Source organism: Sardina pilchardus, chromosome 19 (assembly GCF_963854185.1).
Source record: "Sardina pilchardus chromosome 19, fSarPil1.1, whole genome shotgun sequence".
Classification (NCBI taxonomy): domain Eukaryota; kingdom Metazoa; phylum Chordata; class Actinopteri; order Clupeiformes; family Clupeidae; genus Sardina; species Sardina pilchardus.
Genome location: NC_085012.1, coordinates 31,984,732 through 32,003,841, shown reverse-complemented (window position 1 = coordinate 32,003,841; position 19,110 = coordinate 31,984,732). Strand labels below are relative to the sequence as shown.

General features: G+C 42.9%; 1 protein-coding gene across 2 annotated transcripts in view; it reads left to right on the top strand.

Annotated features, from left to right (window-relative positions):
• Positions 1–19,110, top strand: part of LOC134066228 (cation channel sperm-associated auxiliary subunit beta-like) — a 195,924-nt gene that overhangs the window by 143,983 nt on the left and 32,831 nt on the right. The window contains exon 21 of one of the 2 annotated variants that reach the window (XM_062521482.1): positions 18,437–18,634. The exons of the other annotated variant lie outside the window; for it this stretch is intronic. Coding sequence (XP_062377466.1) covers positions 18,437–18,634 — 198 coding nt within the window. The remainder of the gene's footprint in view (positions 1–18,436; positions 18,635–19,110) is intronic. 2 annotated transcript variants of the gene reach the window in all.

The following is a 19,110-nucleotide window of genomic DNA, read 5'->3' as shown; positions in this document are numbered from 1 at the left end:
GCACAAATAGATAGATAATGTAGATATGGTTACTAAGGTGTAGCTAGGGTAAACATGGTGGTTGCATAGTTTACAGAGAGTTGATAGTGTGAAGGTAGACAGTTTAAAGATGAAACATTCCAGTTCTAACTTAACTAATGATTTCTATTCATGTTAAAATGTTGATTAGCTAACTTAGCTAATGATTTCTAGCAGTTACGTTAAAAATGCTAATTATGCTAGCAATGCTAACTTTACTAACAATGCTAACCAGGTTGATTAGCTAACTTAACCGATGATTTCTAGCAGTAATGCAAAAAATGCTAACTATGCTAACAATGCTAAATTTGCTAACAATGCTAACCAGGTTGATTAGCTAACTTAGTTGATGATTTTTTGCAGTTATGCTAAAAATGCTAACTATGCTAACAATGCTAACCATGCTAACTAGCTAACTTGCTAGTGAGGACTTTTATTTTGAAACATTTGTTGCTAGGGTATCCATGGTGGCCACTATCAGGAAACAAGAAGTTACTGCAGTACAATCATGTTGGTTGCTATGGAAACGGTCATAAACACTTAATTTTAATGGTTGCTATGTTGGTTGCTAGGTACATGGAGGTTTCATGTAGTTGACTGGAGGCATAGTGGATGATAACTGACAGTTGGAATGGTTGAACAGTTCAATAGTTGAGTAGTTTCAATGGTTAAATGATTTAATAGTGTATTATTGCAGTGAGGACCTTTATTTTGTAACAGTTGTGGACAGAGGAAGTAGTGAAACAGGATCTGTAGTCTTAATGAGATTGTATGCTTAAAGCCTGAGACAGAAGGTGCCTCTCATATAGTGTTTACGCGTCCTCTCTCGCTCCTCACTGATCTACATAAAGAATGATGGAGCGGCAACAATGGGATAGTCTAGCCCTTCTTCTATCTTTCTTTATGTAGATCATTGAGGATCGAGGAGCGAGGGAGGACATATAAACGCTGCTTGAGAGGGACCCACAGTAAATACTTTAAAAGTTGTATGTAGATAGTCTAATTAATGTTGATAGACAGAATGTTTAATGGATGTTGATAGGCAGATTGTTTCATAGATATTGATACAGTTTAATGATACAGTTTAATGGGTGGATGAGTAAATGGTCAGAAGAAGATGAATGGATAGAATGTTGGATGGAATGTGCCTTATATTCTTGTAGAATGGAGAGACACAGCTCTCTACTGAGAGTAGTGGATACAGATACAGGTGTAATCAATTTAACTGGCTAGTCTTAAGAGAGCCAGCCTGAGACAGAGTAGATTGTTTAAAAGTTCAATGTAGAGCGTCTAATTGATGTTGATAGGCAGACTGTTTAGAATGGGTGGATGAGTGAATGGTTTGAAGAAGATGAATGGATATAAAGTTGGATGGAATTAGGAGGACTTATTTTGATACTGTTGTGCGCAGAGGATACAGGGAAACAGAATATGTAGTCTTCAGAGAGGAGCCTGAGAGAAACTGACAGTTGGTGCCCAGGTGGCTGGCCACCTGGCGTAAGATTCTAATTGCTGCAGTGATGTCATAATGAGCCATGTTAAGTCTATGGGGGAAATTGTAATAGTTTTTAACTAATAGTTTAAAAAGTATAAAAGTTACAAAGTTGAAAAATACAAAGCCCACATCGCGTAAGTAAGACCTACGCGTCAAAATTTGAATGGAGTTTCTACGTTAAGCGGTTGAAGCTGAATTGCGTGCGTTAGAAGAAGAACTAGAAATGCAATTCCAAGGAATTACCAGTGCATGAAAATGCAGAAATAGATAGATAATGTAGATATGGTTACTAAGGTGTAGCTAGGGTAAACATGGTGGTTGCATAGTTTACAGAGAGTTGATAGTGTGAAGGTAGACTGTTTAAAGATGAAACATTCCAGTTCTAACTTAACTAATGATTTCTATTCATGTTAAAATGTTGATTAGCTAACTTAGCTAATGATTTCTAGCAGTTACGTAAAAAATGCTAATTATGCTAGCAATGCTAACTTTACTAACAATGCTAACCAGGTTGATTAGCTAACTTAACCAATGATTTCTAGCAGCAATGTTAAAAATGCTAACTATGCTAACAATGCTAAATTTGCTAACAATGCTAACCAGGTTGATTAGCTAACTTAGTTGATGATTTTTTGTAGTTATGTTAAAAATGCTAACTATGCTAACAATGCTAACTATGCTAACCATGCTAACTAGCTAACTTGCTAGTGAGGACTTTTATTTTGAAACATTTGTTGCTAGGGTATCCATGGTGGCCACTATCAGGAAACAAGAAGTTACTGCAGTATAATCATGTTGGTTGCTATGGAAACGGTCATAAACGCTTAATTTTAATGGTTGCTATGTTGGTTGCTAGGTACATGGAGGTTTCATGTAGTTGACTGGAGGCATAGTGGATGATAACTGACAGTTGGAATGGTTGAACAGTTCAATAGTTGAGTAGTTTCAATGGTTAAATGATTTAATAGTGTATTATTGCAGTGAGGACTTTTATTTTGAAACAGTTGTGGACAGAGTAAACAGTTAACAGGATATGTAGTCTTCTGAGAGACTGTATGCTTAAAGCCAGAGAAACTGACAGTTGGTGCCCAGGTGGCCGGCCACCTGGCCTAAGATTCTAATTGCTGCCGTGATGTCATAATGAGCAATGTTAAGTCTATGGGGGAAATTGTAATAGTTTTTAACTAATAGTTTAAAAAGTATAAAAGTTACAAAGTTGAAAAATACAAAGCAGGCATGGCATAAGCAAGACCTACGCAACAACGTTTGAATGAAGTTTCTACGTTAAACGGTTGAAGCTGAATTGGCTGCGTTAGAAGAAGAAGTTTAATAAGAAGACTTGGAATAACAGTATAGTGCATTTTCATGCACTATAATAATAATAAGAAGAAGAAGAAGAAGAAGACCGAGGAAGAACAGTACAGTGCATTTTCATGCACTGTAATAAGAAGAAAACTAAGTAACACAATGGGCTTCGCTGCTTGGCCCCCAAATATAGCTGCAAGCAGCAATGAGGGGCCAAGCAGGGAGGTTTGAAGATTTTTGCAGCGTTGGATTTGTCAGCAAATTTAGCGCATTGTCCTCAGGATGTGCTCTCAAGTCCACGTACCAAGTTTGGTGTCGATACGAGAAAGTTTTGCTAATTATAGCGCCCCTAGTGTTCAAACGTCACCAAATTCAGTTTAGGTCCTCAGGATGTGCTCACAAATCCACGTACCAAGTTTGGTGTCGATCCGAGAAAGTTTTGCTAATTATAGCGCCCCTAGTGTTCAAACGTCACCAAATTTAGCGCAGGTTCTCAGAATTTGCTCACAAGTCCACGTACCAAGTTTGGTGGTGATCCGAGAAAGTTTTGCTAATTATAGCGCCCCTAGTGTTCAAACGTCACCAAATTTAGCGCAGGTCCTAAGGATGTGCTCACAAGTCCACGTACCAAGTTTGGTGTCGATCCGAGAAAGTTTTGCTAATTATAGCGCCCCTAGTGGTCAAACGTCACCAAATTTAGCGCAGGTCCTAAGGATGTGCTCACAAGTCCACGTACCAAGTTTGGTGTCGATCCGAGAAAGTTTTGCTAATTATAGCGCCCCTAGTGGCGCTACAGCAATCATGGAAAAGTCTTGTTAATTGGTGGGTGGGGCCTTGACTTTTGCCTTAATACACTGAGCAAGTTTGAGCTTGAGAGGTTCAAGCATAGCAGAGATATTTGCATTAATGTTGTTGCTTGGCCCCCTTTAAACTCTTTGAGTGTGATTTACCCACAATGCTCAGCTCTCAATCGTCCAAACACACACCGTCGCAGAGACACCTCTGGTAAGAGTGGGCTATATATAGTTTAACAGTGAGTAAGTCCCTCTATCCCTTTCGAGGCTGCGGCATTACTAAGATTCACATGGCCTCCGGCTGAGGCACAGCAGCGGAAAATCCCAGGTGTCTTACCACCCGGTAGGTGGATAGACGTAGTGGTCATCCAGGAAGTTCATGGGAAAATGTGGGAAAGTCACCCCCCCCCCCCATGTCTACCATAGAGGAGAGTGTGTGTGCTTGTGTCTGAGTTTGAGAGAGAGATGAAAACATGCACGAAAAATGAGATGACTTAATGTGATTATAGCACCCCCCTAGTGGTCAAAACACATGAAATGGGAAAGTGGGCGTGTGCAAATGGAACCCCCGCCCCCCACGACCACCATAGAGGAGAGTGTATGTGCTTTTGTCTGGGTTTGGGACAGAGAGAGAGTGGATGTTAAGAAAATAGCCAAAATTAATTTCTAATTATTTTTTTTTGTTTGTGTGTGTCCTTGGGATGTGTTCCCAAGTCTTGATACATGAAAGCCTTGCTGAGATGTAGGTTCACTTCCTGTGTGGCGGCTTCGCCGCCAATTTGGATTGGCTGTTAGAGGCGAGCACTTCCGTCAATTGTTCCACAAAGCAATGCAGTAAGAACAGAGAGGGTTCAAGCGGAGCGAGAGGGCCCAACGTTCGACCATTTCCGCGTTCTACTATTGCAAGGGGGTTGGGAGGGAATCCCCCTTTATGCAGACCAGAGTACGCCCTCGCTGCATTAATGTCAATGGGAGACTTGTGGAATGTTATCAATAAATTGGTCATTATGGCTTTCTGGATTTCTTGACGGTATTTTGGAATATTTTGTCATAATCTGTAAGTTTTTCCGATAATTTCAAGCCTAATAGTGTAATTTTTAGTGAATGGGTTTGTTAAGAAAATAACTTAATATCAGACCATGCTGCTGCTGGTTACTGTCTGGCTGCTAGCTAGCTAGCTAGCCGCCTACCTAAGGTAACATTTTAAACGGAGCAGTGTCATTTCTTTGAAATGACAACTACCTGAATAACATTAGTGACATTAGTTAAAGTGGGTAGTTTATACTCAAGTGAACTTGCAACGGTATATACAGTTTAAGCGGAGTCTTTCAACTGTTAGTGACCTGGCAGCGCATAGCTGTATTGTCATGGTTACTGCCATTCACTTCCATTGCTTTTTAAGCTAGCGTCCGCTAGCTAGTTAGCTCGGTTCACAGACTAATTCAATTATTCATTGGGTGTCCTATAGAATGATTCATTGGTATCATGCATGATTTTAGACATAAATACTGTTATCACAATTATGTTTGTATGTTGTTATTGCTTATTAAGAGCAAAAGTTTATTTAGTGACGTCGCACTTATGCAGACCGGAACTGTTCCGTTTTGCTCCCATAGTAACGTATTGCGTTGCAGTATCTTGATAGTAATGAAGGATCTTTGGTAAGAAGGCATGGTCTGAAGATGGTGTGTGCAAATTTTGGTGAGAATCGGATGAAATTTGAGACCTGTGAAACTTTTTGGAAGTTTTGACCTTGGTCTGTTGGTGGCGCTACAGCAATCATGGAAAAGTCTTGTTAATTGGTGGGTGGGGCCTTGACTTTTGTCTTAATACACTGAGCAAGTTTGAGCTTGATAGGTTCAAGCATAGCAGAGATATTTGCATTAATGTTGTTGAAAAATTGATGAATTTTGACCTGTTGGTGGCGCTAGAGTTTTGGGGTCTGGAGTCTGTTAATTGGGGAAAGTGGTCATTGGCCATAGAGAAATATGTGTGTTAAATTTCAGAACTTTTTACTGTATGGTTCTAAGGCTTCCATAGAGATATGGGTTTAATGTCTGTGTGGCGGCTTCGCCGCCAATTTTGATTGGCTGTTACGCGCAAATTATTTTGTCAATTCTTGCAGAAAGCAATGCAATAAGAAGGCATGGTCTGAAGATGGTGTGTGCAAATTTTGGTGAGAAATGGAGGAAATTTGTGACCTGTGAAACCTTTTGAAAGTTTTGATCTTGGTCTGTTGGTGGCGCTACAGCGTTAATGGAAAAGTCTTGTGAATTGGTGGGTGGGGCCATACCTTTGCCTTAATACACTGAGGAGGTTTCACCTTGATAGATTCAAGCAGAGCAGAGATATTTACATTAATGTTGTTGAAAAATTGATGAATTTTGACCTGTTGGTGGCGCTACAGTTTTGGCGTCTGGAGTCTGTAAATTGGGGAAAGTGGCCATTGGCCATAGCGGAATATGTGTGTTAAATTTCAGAACTTTTTACAGTATGGTTCTATGGCTTCCATAGAGATATAAGCTTAATGTCTGTGTGGCGGCTTCGCCGCCTAAGTTGATTGGCTGTTATGGGCAAATAATTTTGTCAATTCTTCCAAAAAGCAATGCAATAAGAAGGCATGGTCTGAAGATGATGTGTGCAAATTTTGGTGAGAATCTGATGAAATTTGTGACCGGAGTAGCCTTTTGAAAGTTTTGACTTTGGTCTGTTGGTGGCGCTACAGCGTTCATGGAAAAGTCTTGTTAATTGGTGGGTGGGGCCTTGACTCTTGCCTTAATACACTGAGCAAGTTTGAGCTTGATAGGTTCAAGCATGGCAGAGATATTTGCATTAATGTTGTTGAAAAATTGATGAATTTTGACCTGTTGGTGGCGCTAGAGGTTTGAGGTCTGGAGTCTGTAAATTGGTGAAAGTGCTTAGAGTTGTGTGTAGAATAAGTGTGCCAAATTTCACAACTTTTTACTGTATGGATCTATGGGCTGCCATAGACTTCCAGAGGAGAAGAATATATAATAGGAAAAGGTACAAACACTATGGGTGCTTCGCAGCTTCGCTGCTTGGCCCCCAAATATAGCTGCAAGCAGCAATGAGGGGCCAAGCAGGGAGGTTTGAAGATTTTTGCAGCGTTGGATTTGTCAGCAAATTTAGCGCATTGTCCTCAGGATGTGCTCTCAAGTCCACGTACCAAGTTTGGTGTCGATACGAGAAAGTTTTGCTAATTATAGCGCCCCTAGTGTTCAAACGTCACCAAATTTAGTTTAGGTCCTCATGATGTGCTCACAAATCCACGTACCAAGTTTGGTGTCGATCCGAGAAAGTTTTGCTAATTATAGCGCCCCTAGTGTTCAAACGTCACCAAATTTAGCGCAGGTTCTCAGAATATGCTCACAAGTCCACGTACCAAGTTTGGTGGTGATCCGAGAAAGTTTTGCTAATTATAGCGCCTCTAGTGTTCAAATGTCACCAAATTTAGCGCAGGTCCTAAGGATGTGCTCACAAGTCCACGTACCAAGTTTGGTGTCGATCCGAGAAAGTTTTGCTAATTATAGCGCCCCTAGTGGCGCTACAGCAATCATGGAAAAGTCTTGTTAATTGGTGGGTGGGGCCTTGACTTTTGCCTTAATACACTGAGCAAGTTTGAGCTTGAGAGGTTCAAGCATAGCAGAGATATTTGCATTAATGTTGTTGCTTGGCCCCCTTTAAACTCTTTGAGTGTGATTTACCCACAATGCTCAGCTCTCAATCGTCCAAACACACACCGTCGCAGAGACACCTCTGGTAAGAGTGGGCTATATATAGAGAATGAACTAGCAGCATGTTTAACAGTGAGTAAGTCCCTCTATCCCTTTCGAGGCTGCGGCATTACTAAGATTCACATGGCCTCCGGCTGAGGCACAGCAGCGGAAAATCCCAGGTGTCTTACCACCCGTTAGGTGGATAGACGTAGTGGTCATCCAGGAAGTCCATGGGAAAATGTGGGAAAGTCAAACCCCCCCCCCCCCCCCCCCCCATGACCACCATAGAGGAGAGTGTGTGTGCTTGTGTCTGAGTTTGAGAGAGAGATGAAAACATGCACGAAAAATGAGATTACTTCATGTGATTATAGCACCTCCCCCTAGTGGTCAAAACACATGAAATGGGAGAGTGGGCGTGTGCAAATGGAACCCCCGCCCCCCATGACCACCATAGAGGAGAGTGTATGTGCTTTTGTCTGGGTTTGAGACAGAGAGAGAGTGGAGGTTAAGAAAATAGCCAAAATTAATTTCTATTTTTTTTTTTTTTGTTTGTGTGTGTCCTTGGGATGTGTTCCCAAGTCTTGATACGTGAAAGCCTTGCTGAGATGTAGGTTCACTTCCTGTGTGGCGGCTTCGCTGCCAATTTGGATTGGCTGTTAGAGGCGAGCACTTCCGTCAATTTTTCCACAAAGCAATGCAGTAAGAAGGCATGGTCTGAAGATGGTTTGTGCAAATTTTGGTGAGAATCGGATGAAATTTAAGACCTGTGAAACTTTTTGGAAGTTTTGAACTTGGTCTGTTGGTGGCGCTACAGCAATCATGGAAAAGTCTTGTTAATTGGTGGGTGGGGCCTTGACTTTTGTCTTAATACACTGAGCAAGTTTGAGCTTGATAGGTTCAAGCACAGCAGAGATATTTGCATTAATGTTGTTGAAAAATTGATGAATTTTGACCTGTTGGTGGCGCTAGAGTTTTGGGGTCTGGAGTCTGTAAATTGGGGAAAGTGGTCATTGGCCATAGAGAAATATGTGTGTTAAATTTCAGAACTTTTTACTGTATGGTTCTAAGGCTTCCATAGAGATATGGGTTTAATGTCTGTGTGGCGGCTTCGCCGCCAATTTTGATTGGCTGTTACGCGCAAATCATTTTGTCAATTCTTCCAGAAAGCAATGCAATAAGAAGGCATGGTCTGAAGATGGTGTGTGCAAATTTTGGTGAGAAATGGAGGAAATTTGTGACCTGTGAAACCTTTTGAAAGTTTTGATCTTCGTCTGTTGGTTGCGCTACAGCGTTAATGGAAAAGTCTTGTGAATTGGTGGGTGGGGCCATACCTTTTGCCTTAATACACTGAGGAGGTTTCAGCTTGATAGGTTCAAGCATAGCAGAGATATTTACATTAATGTTGTTGAAAAATTGATGAATTTTGACCTGTCGGTGGCGCTACAGTTTTGGCGTCTGGAGTCTGTAAATTGGGGAAAGTGGCCATTGGCCATAGCGGAATATGTGTGTTAAATTTCAGAACTTTTTACAGTATGGTTCTATGGCTTCCATAGAGATATAAGTTTAATGTCTGTGTGGCAGCTTCGCCGCCTAAGTTGATTGGCTGTTACGGGCAAATCATTTTGTCAATTCTTCCAAAAAGCTATGCAATAAGAAGGCATGGTCTGAAGATGATGTGTGCAAATTTTGGTGAGAATCGGATGAAATTTGTGACAGAAGTAGCCTTTTGAAAGTTTTGACTTTGGTCTGTTGGTGGCGCTACAGCGTTCATGGAAAAGTCTTGTTAATTGGTGGGTGGGGCCTTGACTCTTGCCTTAGTACACTGAGCAAGTTTGAGCTTGATAGGTTCAAGCATGGCAGAGATATTTGCATTAATGTTGTTGAAAAATTGATGAATTTTGACCTGTTGGTGGCGCTAGAGGTTTGAGGTCTGGAGTCTGTAAATTGGTGAAAGTGCTTAGAGTTGTGTGTAGAATAAGTGTGCCAAATTTCACAACTTTTTACTGTATGGATCTATGGGCTGCCATAGACTTCCAGAGGAGAAGAATATATAATAGGAAAAGGTACAAACACTATGGGTGCTTCGCAGCTTCGCTGCTTGGCCCCCAAATATAGCTGCAAGCAGCAATGAGGGGCCAAGCAGGGAGGTTTGAAGATTTTTGCAGCGTTGGATTTGTCAGCAAATTTAGCGCATTGTCCTCAGGATGTGCTCTCAAGTCCACGTACCAAGTTTGGTGTCGATACGAGAAAGTTTTGCTAATTATAGCGCCCGTAGTGTTCAAACGTCACCAAATTTAGTTTAGGTCCTCAGGATGTGCTCACAAATCCACGTACCAAGTTTGGTGTCGATCCGAGAAAGTTTTACTAATTATAGCGCCCCTAGTGTTCAAACGTCACCAAATTTAGCGCAGGTTCTCAGAATGTGCTCACAAGTCCACGTACCAAGTTTGGTGTCGATCCGAGAAAGTTTTGCTAATTATAGCGCCCCTAGTGGCGCTACAGCAATCATGGAAAAGTCTTGTTAATTGGTGGGTGGGGCCTTGACTTTTGCCTTAATACACTGAGCAAGTTTGAGCTTGAGAGGTTCAAGCATAGCAGAGATATTTGCATTAATGTTGTTGCTTGGCCCCCTTTAAACTCTTTGAGTGTGATTTACCCACAATGCTCAGCTCTCAATTGTCCAAACACACACCGTCGCAGAGACACCTCTGGTAAGAGTGGGCTATATATAGAGAATGAACTAGCAGCATGTTTAACAGTGAGTAAGTCCCTCTATCCCTTTCGAGGCTGCGGCATTACTAAGATTCACATGGCCTCCGGCTGAGGCACAGCAGCGGAAAATCCCAGGTGTCTTACCACCCGGTAGGTGGATAGACGTAGTGGTCATCCAGGAAGTCCATGGGAAAATGTTGGAAAGTAACCCCCCCCCCCCCCCATGACCACCATAGAGGAGAGTGTGTGTGCTTGTGTCTGAGTTTGAGAGAGAGATGAAAACATGAACAAAAAATGAGATGACTTCATGTGATTATAGCACCCCCCTAGTGGTCAAAACACATGAAATGGGAGAGTGGGCGTGTGCAAATGGAACCCCCGCCCCCCACGACCACCATAGAGGAGAGTGTATGTGCTTTTGTCTGGGTTTGGGACAGAGAGAGAGTGGATGTTAAGAAAAAAGCCAAAATTAATTTCTATTTTTTTTTTTTTTGTTTGTGTGTGTCCTTGGGATGTGTTCCCAAGTCTTGATACGTGAAAGCCTTGCTGAGATGTAGGTTCACTTCCTGTGTGGCGGCTTCACCGCCAATTTGGATTGGCTGTTAGAGGCGAGCACTTCCGTCAATTGTTCCACAAAGCAATGCAATAAGAAGGCATTGTCTGAAGATGGTTTGTGCAAATTTTGGTGAGAATCGGATGAAATTTAAGACCTGTGAAACTTTTTGGAAGTTTTGACCTTGGTCTGTTGGTGGCGCTACAGCAATCATGGAAAAGTCTTGTTAATTGGTGGGTGGGGCCTTGACTTTTGTCTTAATACACTGAGCAAGTTTGAGCTTGATAGGTTCAAGCATAGCAGAGATATTTGCATTAATGTTGTTGAAAAATTGATGAATTTTGACCTGTTGGTGGCGCTAGAGTTTTGGGGTCTGGAGTCTGTATATTGGGGAAAGTGGTCATTGGCCATAGAGAAATATGTGTGTTAAATTTCAGAACTTTTTACTGTATGGTTCTAAGGCTTCCATAGAGATATGGGTTTAATGTCTGTGTGGCGGCTTCGCCGCCAATTTTGATTGGCTGTTACGCGCAAATTATTTTGTCAATTCTTCCAGAAAGCAATGCAATAAGAAGGCATGGTCTGAAGATGATGTGTGCAAATTTTGGTGAGAATCGGATGAAATTTGTGACCGGAGTAGCCTTTTGAAAGTTTTGACTTTGGTCTGTTGGTGGCGCTACAGCGTTCATGGAAAAGTCTTGTTAATTGGTGGGTGGGGCCTTGACTCTTGCCTTAATACACTGAGCAAGTTTGAGCTTGATAGGTTCAAACATGGCAGAGATATTTGCATTAATGTTGTTGAAAAATTGATGAATTTTGACCTGTTGGTGGCACTAGAGGTTTGAGGTCTGGAGTCTGTAAATTGGTGAAAGTGCTTAGAGTTGTGTGTAGAATAAGTGTGCCAAATTTCACAACTTTTTACTGTATGGATCTATGGGCTGCCATAGACTTCCAGAGGAGAAGAATATATAATAGGAAAAGGTACAAACACTATGGGTGCTTCGCAGCTTCGCTGCTTGGCCCCCAATAAGAATACGTAGAATCACTATGGGTTGCCTCGCAGCTTCGCTGCTTGGCCCCCAATAATAAGAATACGTACAATCACTATGGGTTGCCTCGCAGCTTCGCTGCCTGGCCCCCAATAATAAGAAAACTAACAATAACAATAGGTGCCTTCGCAGCTTCGCTGCTTGGCCCCTAAATATAGCTGCAAGCAGCAATGTGGGGGCCAAGCTTTGGAAATTTGGAAAGACAACCCCCCCCCCACCTCCCCCCGTGACCACCATAGAGGAGTATTTGTGTGCTTGTGTCTGGGTTTGAGAGAGAGAGAGAGATGAAAGCATTACTGAAAAATGAGCTGACTTCCTGTGATTATAGCGCCCCCCTAGCGGTCAAAAGACATGACATGGGAGAGTGGGCGTGTGCAAATGGAAACCCCCCCCCCCCCCCCCCCCACGACCACCATAGAGGAGGGGGTGTGTGCTTGTGTCTGGGTTTGAGAGAGAGAGAGATGAAAGCATTACTGAAAAATGAGCTGACTTCCTGTGATTATAGCGCCCCCCTAGCGGTCAAAAGACATGACATGGGAGAGTGGGCATGTGCAAATGGAACCCACCCACCCCCCCCCCCCCCCCCCCACGACCACCATAGAGGAGGGTGTGTGTGCTTGTGTCTGGGTTTGAGACAGAGAGAGAGTGGATGTGAAGAAAATAGCCAAAATTAATTTCTGTGTGTGTCCTTGGGATGTGTTCCTAAGTCTACTTACCAAGTTTGGTTTCGATAGGTTAAAGTGTTGTTTATTATAGTGCCCCTAGTGTTCAAACGTCACCAAATTTAGTGTAGGTCCTCAGGATGTGCTCACAAGTCCACGTACCAAGTTTGGTGTTGATACGAGAAAGTTTTGCTAATTATAGCGCCCCTAGTGGTCAGAGTGCACCAAATGTATTGTGCGTCCTCAGGGTGGGGTCCCAAGTCCATATACCAAGTTTGGTTTCGATACGTGAAAGCATTGCTGAGATATGAGCCTACTTCCTGTTACTATAGCGCCCCCACAGTTGTCAAAGGGCACCAAAGTTGTTGAGGCTTCTCTTAACCCATTCACGCCGTATGCTGCGTAGCGCAACATTCTATCTCCCGCTGGTTGCTGCGTAGCGCAACATTCTATCTCCCGCCGGTTGCTGCGTAGCGCAACATTTTTTCGCGTCATCGTTTTCATGACAAGTGTGGCATATAACTCACTGTCATTGGTTCAAATACACATGGGGTGGGTCTTGTATACTCACTTGGCAACCAATATGTACTGTGGTTGGCTGAAAATCACGTCAATCAATCAAACATACACGTGCAGTTTTGTTTATGTTTTTAGCGGTAAACAGCTAACTAGCGAGAACTAGCGATAACTAGCGATAATTAGCAATGATGAATATGGAGGATTTTGATAGCGAGGGGAGTGATATTGATGTAGATTGTGAGGTAGAGTGTGAGGGATTTGGCCATGAGAGGGTGGACGAGGATGAGTTTGTGCAAAATGATCCGTTAGATAGGGCACAGGAGTGGAATATGTGGGACACTGACGACGAGGAGGAGGAGGATGACTTTCGGGGGTTCCAGGTTGACTGGCGAACCGATAGTTACGAGCCAAGGAATATGAAGCGGTTCTCTCGCACACCTGGCGTAAAGCAACACATCCCTGTAAATGCTAGCCCCCTGGAAGTATTTTCGAAGATATTCACGGAGGAGCTGTGGGACCTGTTGGTGACGGAAACCAATCGCTACGCGGAGCAGGCGCGACAGACTCCCACGAACTCCAAGTGGACGCCAGTCTCCAAAACGGAAATGAAAACGTTCATCGGGCTGTGTCTCACCTTTGGCGTTTTGAAGCTGCCATCACGCCGGGACTACTGGAGGCAGACTAAATGGCTGTACCAAACCAACGTCCCAAAGGCAATGTCAAGGGACCGTTTTGACATGATTTGGAGGTAACGATTATGTTTATTTGTGCTCTCATCGCTTGTGTTCTCTACCGGAACTTGTAGGTATTTCTGCTAGTAGCCTAGGCTAGTTTAATTTCGCCTGTTGCCGCCACAGCTGTTATGTGAATACTGTCGCGGAAAATGTCAACACCTAGCTGTCAGTGATCATCGAGGGGCGTAGCCTATGACGTGTATTTAAAGTGTCCTCACTGAACAGTTTTGAATCTCTCTATCACGCTGCAATTATGCAAAATGTGCAGAAAACCTGTCTGAAAACGGCTATAGAAAACAGAATGGCCAGTAATGATAGTGGTGCAATTACTAATGGTGATGATTGATACTGATAATAATATTGGCATAATTAATACATATCATAATAAATAGCAATACATTTATGGCATGATGAATAAATAGTGTAATAAATAGTAATACAATTATGGCATAATTAATAAATAACAATAAATATAAATACTATAATATACTATAAATACTATAAATAACACAATACATGTAAATAAATACAATGATGGAAGCTTAAATTCTTTATCATGTGCATTTTCAGATATCTCCACCTAGAGAATAACCTGAGCTCTGCCGTGGATAAAGCTGACCGACTTTGGAAGATCCGGCGGTTCATGGACCTCCTCCTGGTTCAGTTCAAGGCGCTTTATGAGGTCAATGGCTTTGTAAGCGTAGACGAGTCAATGGTCAAATTCAAGGGACGCCTGGCCTTCCGGCAGTACCTCCCAATGAAGCCAATCAAGTGGGGAATTAAGGTGTGGGTAATGGCGGAGAGCAACACCGGCTATGTCAGCAATTTTCAGGTATACACCGGGGCCATTGCTGGTAAGACTGAGACAGGCTTGGCTTACCGGGTAGTGTCCGACCTCGCTAAGCCTTATTTTGGGTCAAACTTGTGTGTCTACATGGACAACTTTTACACTAGTGTGCAGTTGCTAGAGGATCTTAAGATCAGGGGGGTGCAAGCGTGTGGAACGGTGCGTGCTGGGAGGAAGGACCTCCCTAAAAATAAGCAGCTCACAAAGAAGGCTGAACTGAACAAACACCACTTCAATGTGGCACAGCGGGATGACCTGACCTTCTGCGTCTGGCAGGACACCAAGACTGTGATGGTTCTATCCAACTTCCACGACCCAACTGCACATGGGTCAGTGAGGAGGAAAGCTAATGGTCAGCGGCAGACGGAGGTTAGGGTGCCTGCATGCCTTGCTGACTATCAGAAGCACATGAAGGGGGTCGACCTGCTGGATCAGATGGTGGGCTACTACCAGGTCCGTCATCGTTCTACAAAATGGTGGAGGAGGCTCTTCTTCTACTTCATCAGTGTGGCTGGGTACAATGCCTTTGTTGCTGCTAGGTCTGCTGGAGGACCCGAGTGGACGTACAGGAGGGGCGGCTATAAGGACTGGCTTGAAGATCTAACCCAGGAGCTGATCGTCCCAGTCACCGCAAGAAGTGCTCCCTGTGTGCTCCCCACCAGCCCAGCAGGAGCTTCGGCTGAACATGATCTGGTGCAGCTCAACGACAAGCGGAAGACCTGCAGGGAGTGTTCTTTGAAGCACAGCGGCACCAATGTGCGTCCAGGGTCAACTCTGATGGGGTGCAAGCAGTGCAACATCCCTCTTCATCGCGAGTGCTTCATGCACCATGTTGTTCGGCATAGATGATTTTTTGGAGGCTGTGTCTCTGGGCCTGAGCTACTTCCACCCTCTGTTCTGCTCAAAATGTGCGCTGTTGTTTCTGCCCCACTCTGAGTTGTGGCACTCAGTGGCCTTTCCTGTAGTTCCCCAATCTCGTGTGTGTGTGTGTGAGTGAGTGAGTGAGTGAGTGAGTGAGTGAGTGAGTGAGTGAGTGAGTGAGTGTGAGTGTGTGTGTGTGTCGCTGTCTCTGTCAAGCAGCTAGTTAGTTAGCTAGTCAGTCAGTCAGTGTGTGTGTGTGTGTGTGTGTGTGTGTGTGTGTGTCTGTCTGTCTGTCTGTCTGTCTGTCTGTCTGTCTCTGTCAAGCAGTTAATTAGTTAGCTAGTCAGTCAGTGTCTCTGTCTGTCTGTCTGTCAAGCAGTTAGTTAGTCAGTCAATGTGTCTGTCCGTCTGTATGAGGATAATGCTAGAGACTGTTCCCTGTTCAGGACTTTTCCCACCCCTCCCCACCCCTCCTTACCTCTCCCTCATAACAAGGTGCCTTATTCAATGTTGGCATGTTTTTATTTGTTGTTAACATTTGTATTTATTGTATTTTATATCATTAATTTATGGTAATATATTTTGAGAATATTTTTAAAAAATGTGTTGGTATGATGGAGCATGGTGGAATAAAACCTGTGATTCTTACCTTTACAATGCTTTTTATTTCATGTTTCTAGGTGCTACAGATGCTTAGATATTAAGGTTTTGGTAAACATTGACAAATTTTAGTATTTTTTCAAAAAACCCTCAGGAAATAAGGTTGTTTATTCTAGAATTCCATAGGATTCTATAGGCGTTTTTAGCAGGCATTTTAGGAGTAAATGGGTTAATTGGGTTCTGAGCCCATATTCTAAGTTTGGTCTTGATACGTGAAAGCCTTGCAGAGATATGGGTTCACTTCCTGTGTGGCGGCTTTGCCGCCAATTTGGATTGGCTGTTACAGGCGAGCACTTACGTCAATTGTTCCATAAAGCAATGCAATTATAAGTCAGGGTATGAAGATGGTGTGTGCAAATTTTGGTGAGAATCGGATGAAATCTCTGACCTGTGAAACTTTTTGAAAGTTTTGACCTTGGTCTAATGGTGGCGCTACAGCGTTTGTGGAAAAGTCTTGTTAATTGGTGGGTGGGGCTATACCTTTTGCGTTAAAACACTGAGCAAGTTTCAGCTTGATAGGTCTAAGCATTTTAGAGTTATTTGCATTAATGTTGTTGAGAAATTGATGAATTTTGACCTGTTGGTGGCGCTAGAGGTTTGAGGTTAAGAGTCTGTAAATTGGGGAAAGTGGTCATTGGCCATAGAGGAATATGTGTGTTAAATTTCAAAACTTTTTACTGTATAGTTCTATGGCTTCCATAGAGATATAGGTTTAATGTCTGTGTGGCGGCTTTGCCGCCGATTTTGATTGGCTGTTAACTCATTGGCTGCCAGCGATTTTCAGTGCAGAGCGCTCCATACTGCCAGACGTTTTACAGCATTTTGACTGTTTTTCCAAGATCCACCGAACGGTGAGCTTTATGACTATGTAAACACCGAATGAAAGAGTAGACTCTCTTCTTTCACCAGGACAAAACGGCTTGTTTCTATCGTTTTCCGTTCTTTAGTAATCGTCAGTAGAACATGGGTTAGTTTTGCTAAAAACACCTGTTTTTGACCAAAACATGGAGAAAACGATCTTTTTGTGAAAATCAACTTTTTAACGTTAGCGTTTCAGTAGTATGTCAACCACGATTGCACTGTTATCTCGTCAGTCTCGTCAAGGTTGCTAGGGACTCTGATGGTCGCTAAAGACTCTGAACAGGATGCTAGACTTAGCAAGCTAGCACTAGCAAGGTTGTTGTTAGTCTATATCGCAATATCCAATGTAAATGGATCATACCGTTCACATGTTTTCCATCCTTGATGTAAGAAGTAAGCATATTTATTCCCTGCATCGCGTGCAAACTAGATCCACTGTGGTCGATCTTCAGTGTGTTTGCTAGTTGTCTCTGCATGACTTGTGCACTCTAGGCAGATACTAATGATCCAAATGGCACTGTTGCCATCTAGAGGTTCGGATCGCTAGTGCAGTCTGTTTACAAGCCTGAAACTCTACCAGATCGTTCCCAAGCCCACCCAGGAGCCCTCCCCATTGAAAACGGCAATTGACGTCTATAGACGTCAATGGCAGTCAACGTATGTATCTAAATTGACGTTTAAAGACGTCAATGGCAGTTAATGAGTTAAGGGCAAATAATTTTGTCAATTCTTCCAGAAAGCAATGCAATATGAAGGCATGGTCTGAAGATGGTGTGTGCAAATTTTGGTGAGAATCGGATGAAATCTCTGACCTGTGAAACTTTTTGAAAGTTTTGACCTTGGTCTATTGGTGGCGCTACAGCGTTTGTGGAAAAGTCTTGTTAATTGGTGGGTGGGGCTATACCTTTTGTGTTAATACACTGAGCAAGTTTCAGCTTGATAGGTCTAAGCATTTTACAGTTATTTGCATTAATGTTGTTGAGAAATTGATGAATTTTGACCTGTTGGTGGCGCTAGAGGTTTGAGGTTAAGAGTCTGTAAATTGGTGAAAGTTCTTAGAGTTGTGAGTAGAATAAGTGTGCCAAATTTCACAACTTTTTACTGTACGGTTGAGTTCGACCAATCAGAGCTGTGGAATAATAATAAGAATACGTAGAATCACTATGGGTTGCCTCGCAGCTTCGCTGCTTGGCCCCCAATAATAACTTAGATTTATTGAGCACCTTTCACCTTCCCAAGTTCGCTTAGTAAAAAAAAAAAAAAAAGGAGGGGTAGGGAAGGGCGATTAGAGGCCAAAGGCGAATGAATGAGTGAATAGGTGTGCTTCAAGGAGTCTTTTGAGCACGCCTAGGGAGGGGGCACTGCATATATTTTTTGAATGGGCAGATTGATCCATAGACTGGGGGCAGCAGCACAGGAGGTTCTGTCCACAAAGTTTCAGAGTCTAGTGTGGAGGGTGGCAAGCAGATCCTTTTCCTTGTCCTTGCTGGGCAGACCGGACAAGACACTTTTGCAATAGTCCAGACGGGTGGTGATGAAGTGGATGAGACTCCGACAGTGAGGATCAAAGTCTTGAGACATTTGTCCAAAAGTATAAACAGGCCTATTGATGTTTCTTGATGTGTGTAGGCCATGACCATGGTGACGGTGTTCATTCCGGATGCGTCTCTGCAGTGTGACTTGCCCAGCTTCACCTTCACCCTGCAGAACGCCTGTCCTGAGGGCCTCAGCATAGTCTACCTACCCAGCCAGCCCATCAGCGACTATGAGTGGATCCATGGAGACCCCGTGGACAACCTTGAAAACAAGTTGCTGTTCGACTTGCCTGTGAGTAAGAGGCTGACCTAGCTCCTGGGTGCTAAGTGACTTAGGAGCAAATTAAATATAATTTCATATTTCCTAGTTTCTAGCACCAGTCGAACATTAATTTTATTGTCACTTATAGTCAGCTATAATACCATTTACTGTAAGTTGTATTCTAGTAGACATTAGCCCTTTTTCCATAAGATTTTCAACGACTGAACTCATAATTCAATATAATTTTGAGAAATATAAGAAGCACCAAAACGGTTTTCCATTCAACAGAACGATTCTAGCGAATCAAAATGATGTCATCAGAGCCCTGTTAATGCACATTTTTTTGGGGGGGGGTTCCATCAACAGTTGTAGCGAATGGAATACTTCTAGCGAATTGATCAAAAGTAGTGAATGGTACATTATTGTGAGGTGACCGTCTTTGTATGCGTGAGACAAAATTCAAATTTTAGCACTAACTTTGTGAACATTCTGAGCAGGCGTCACAG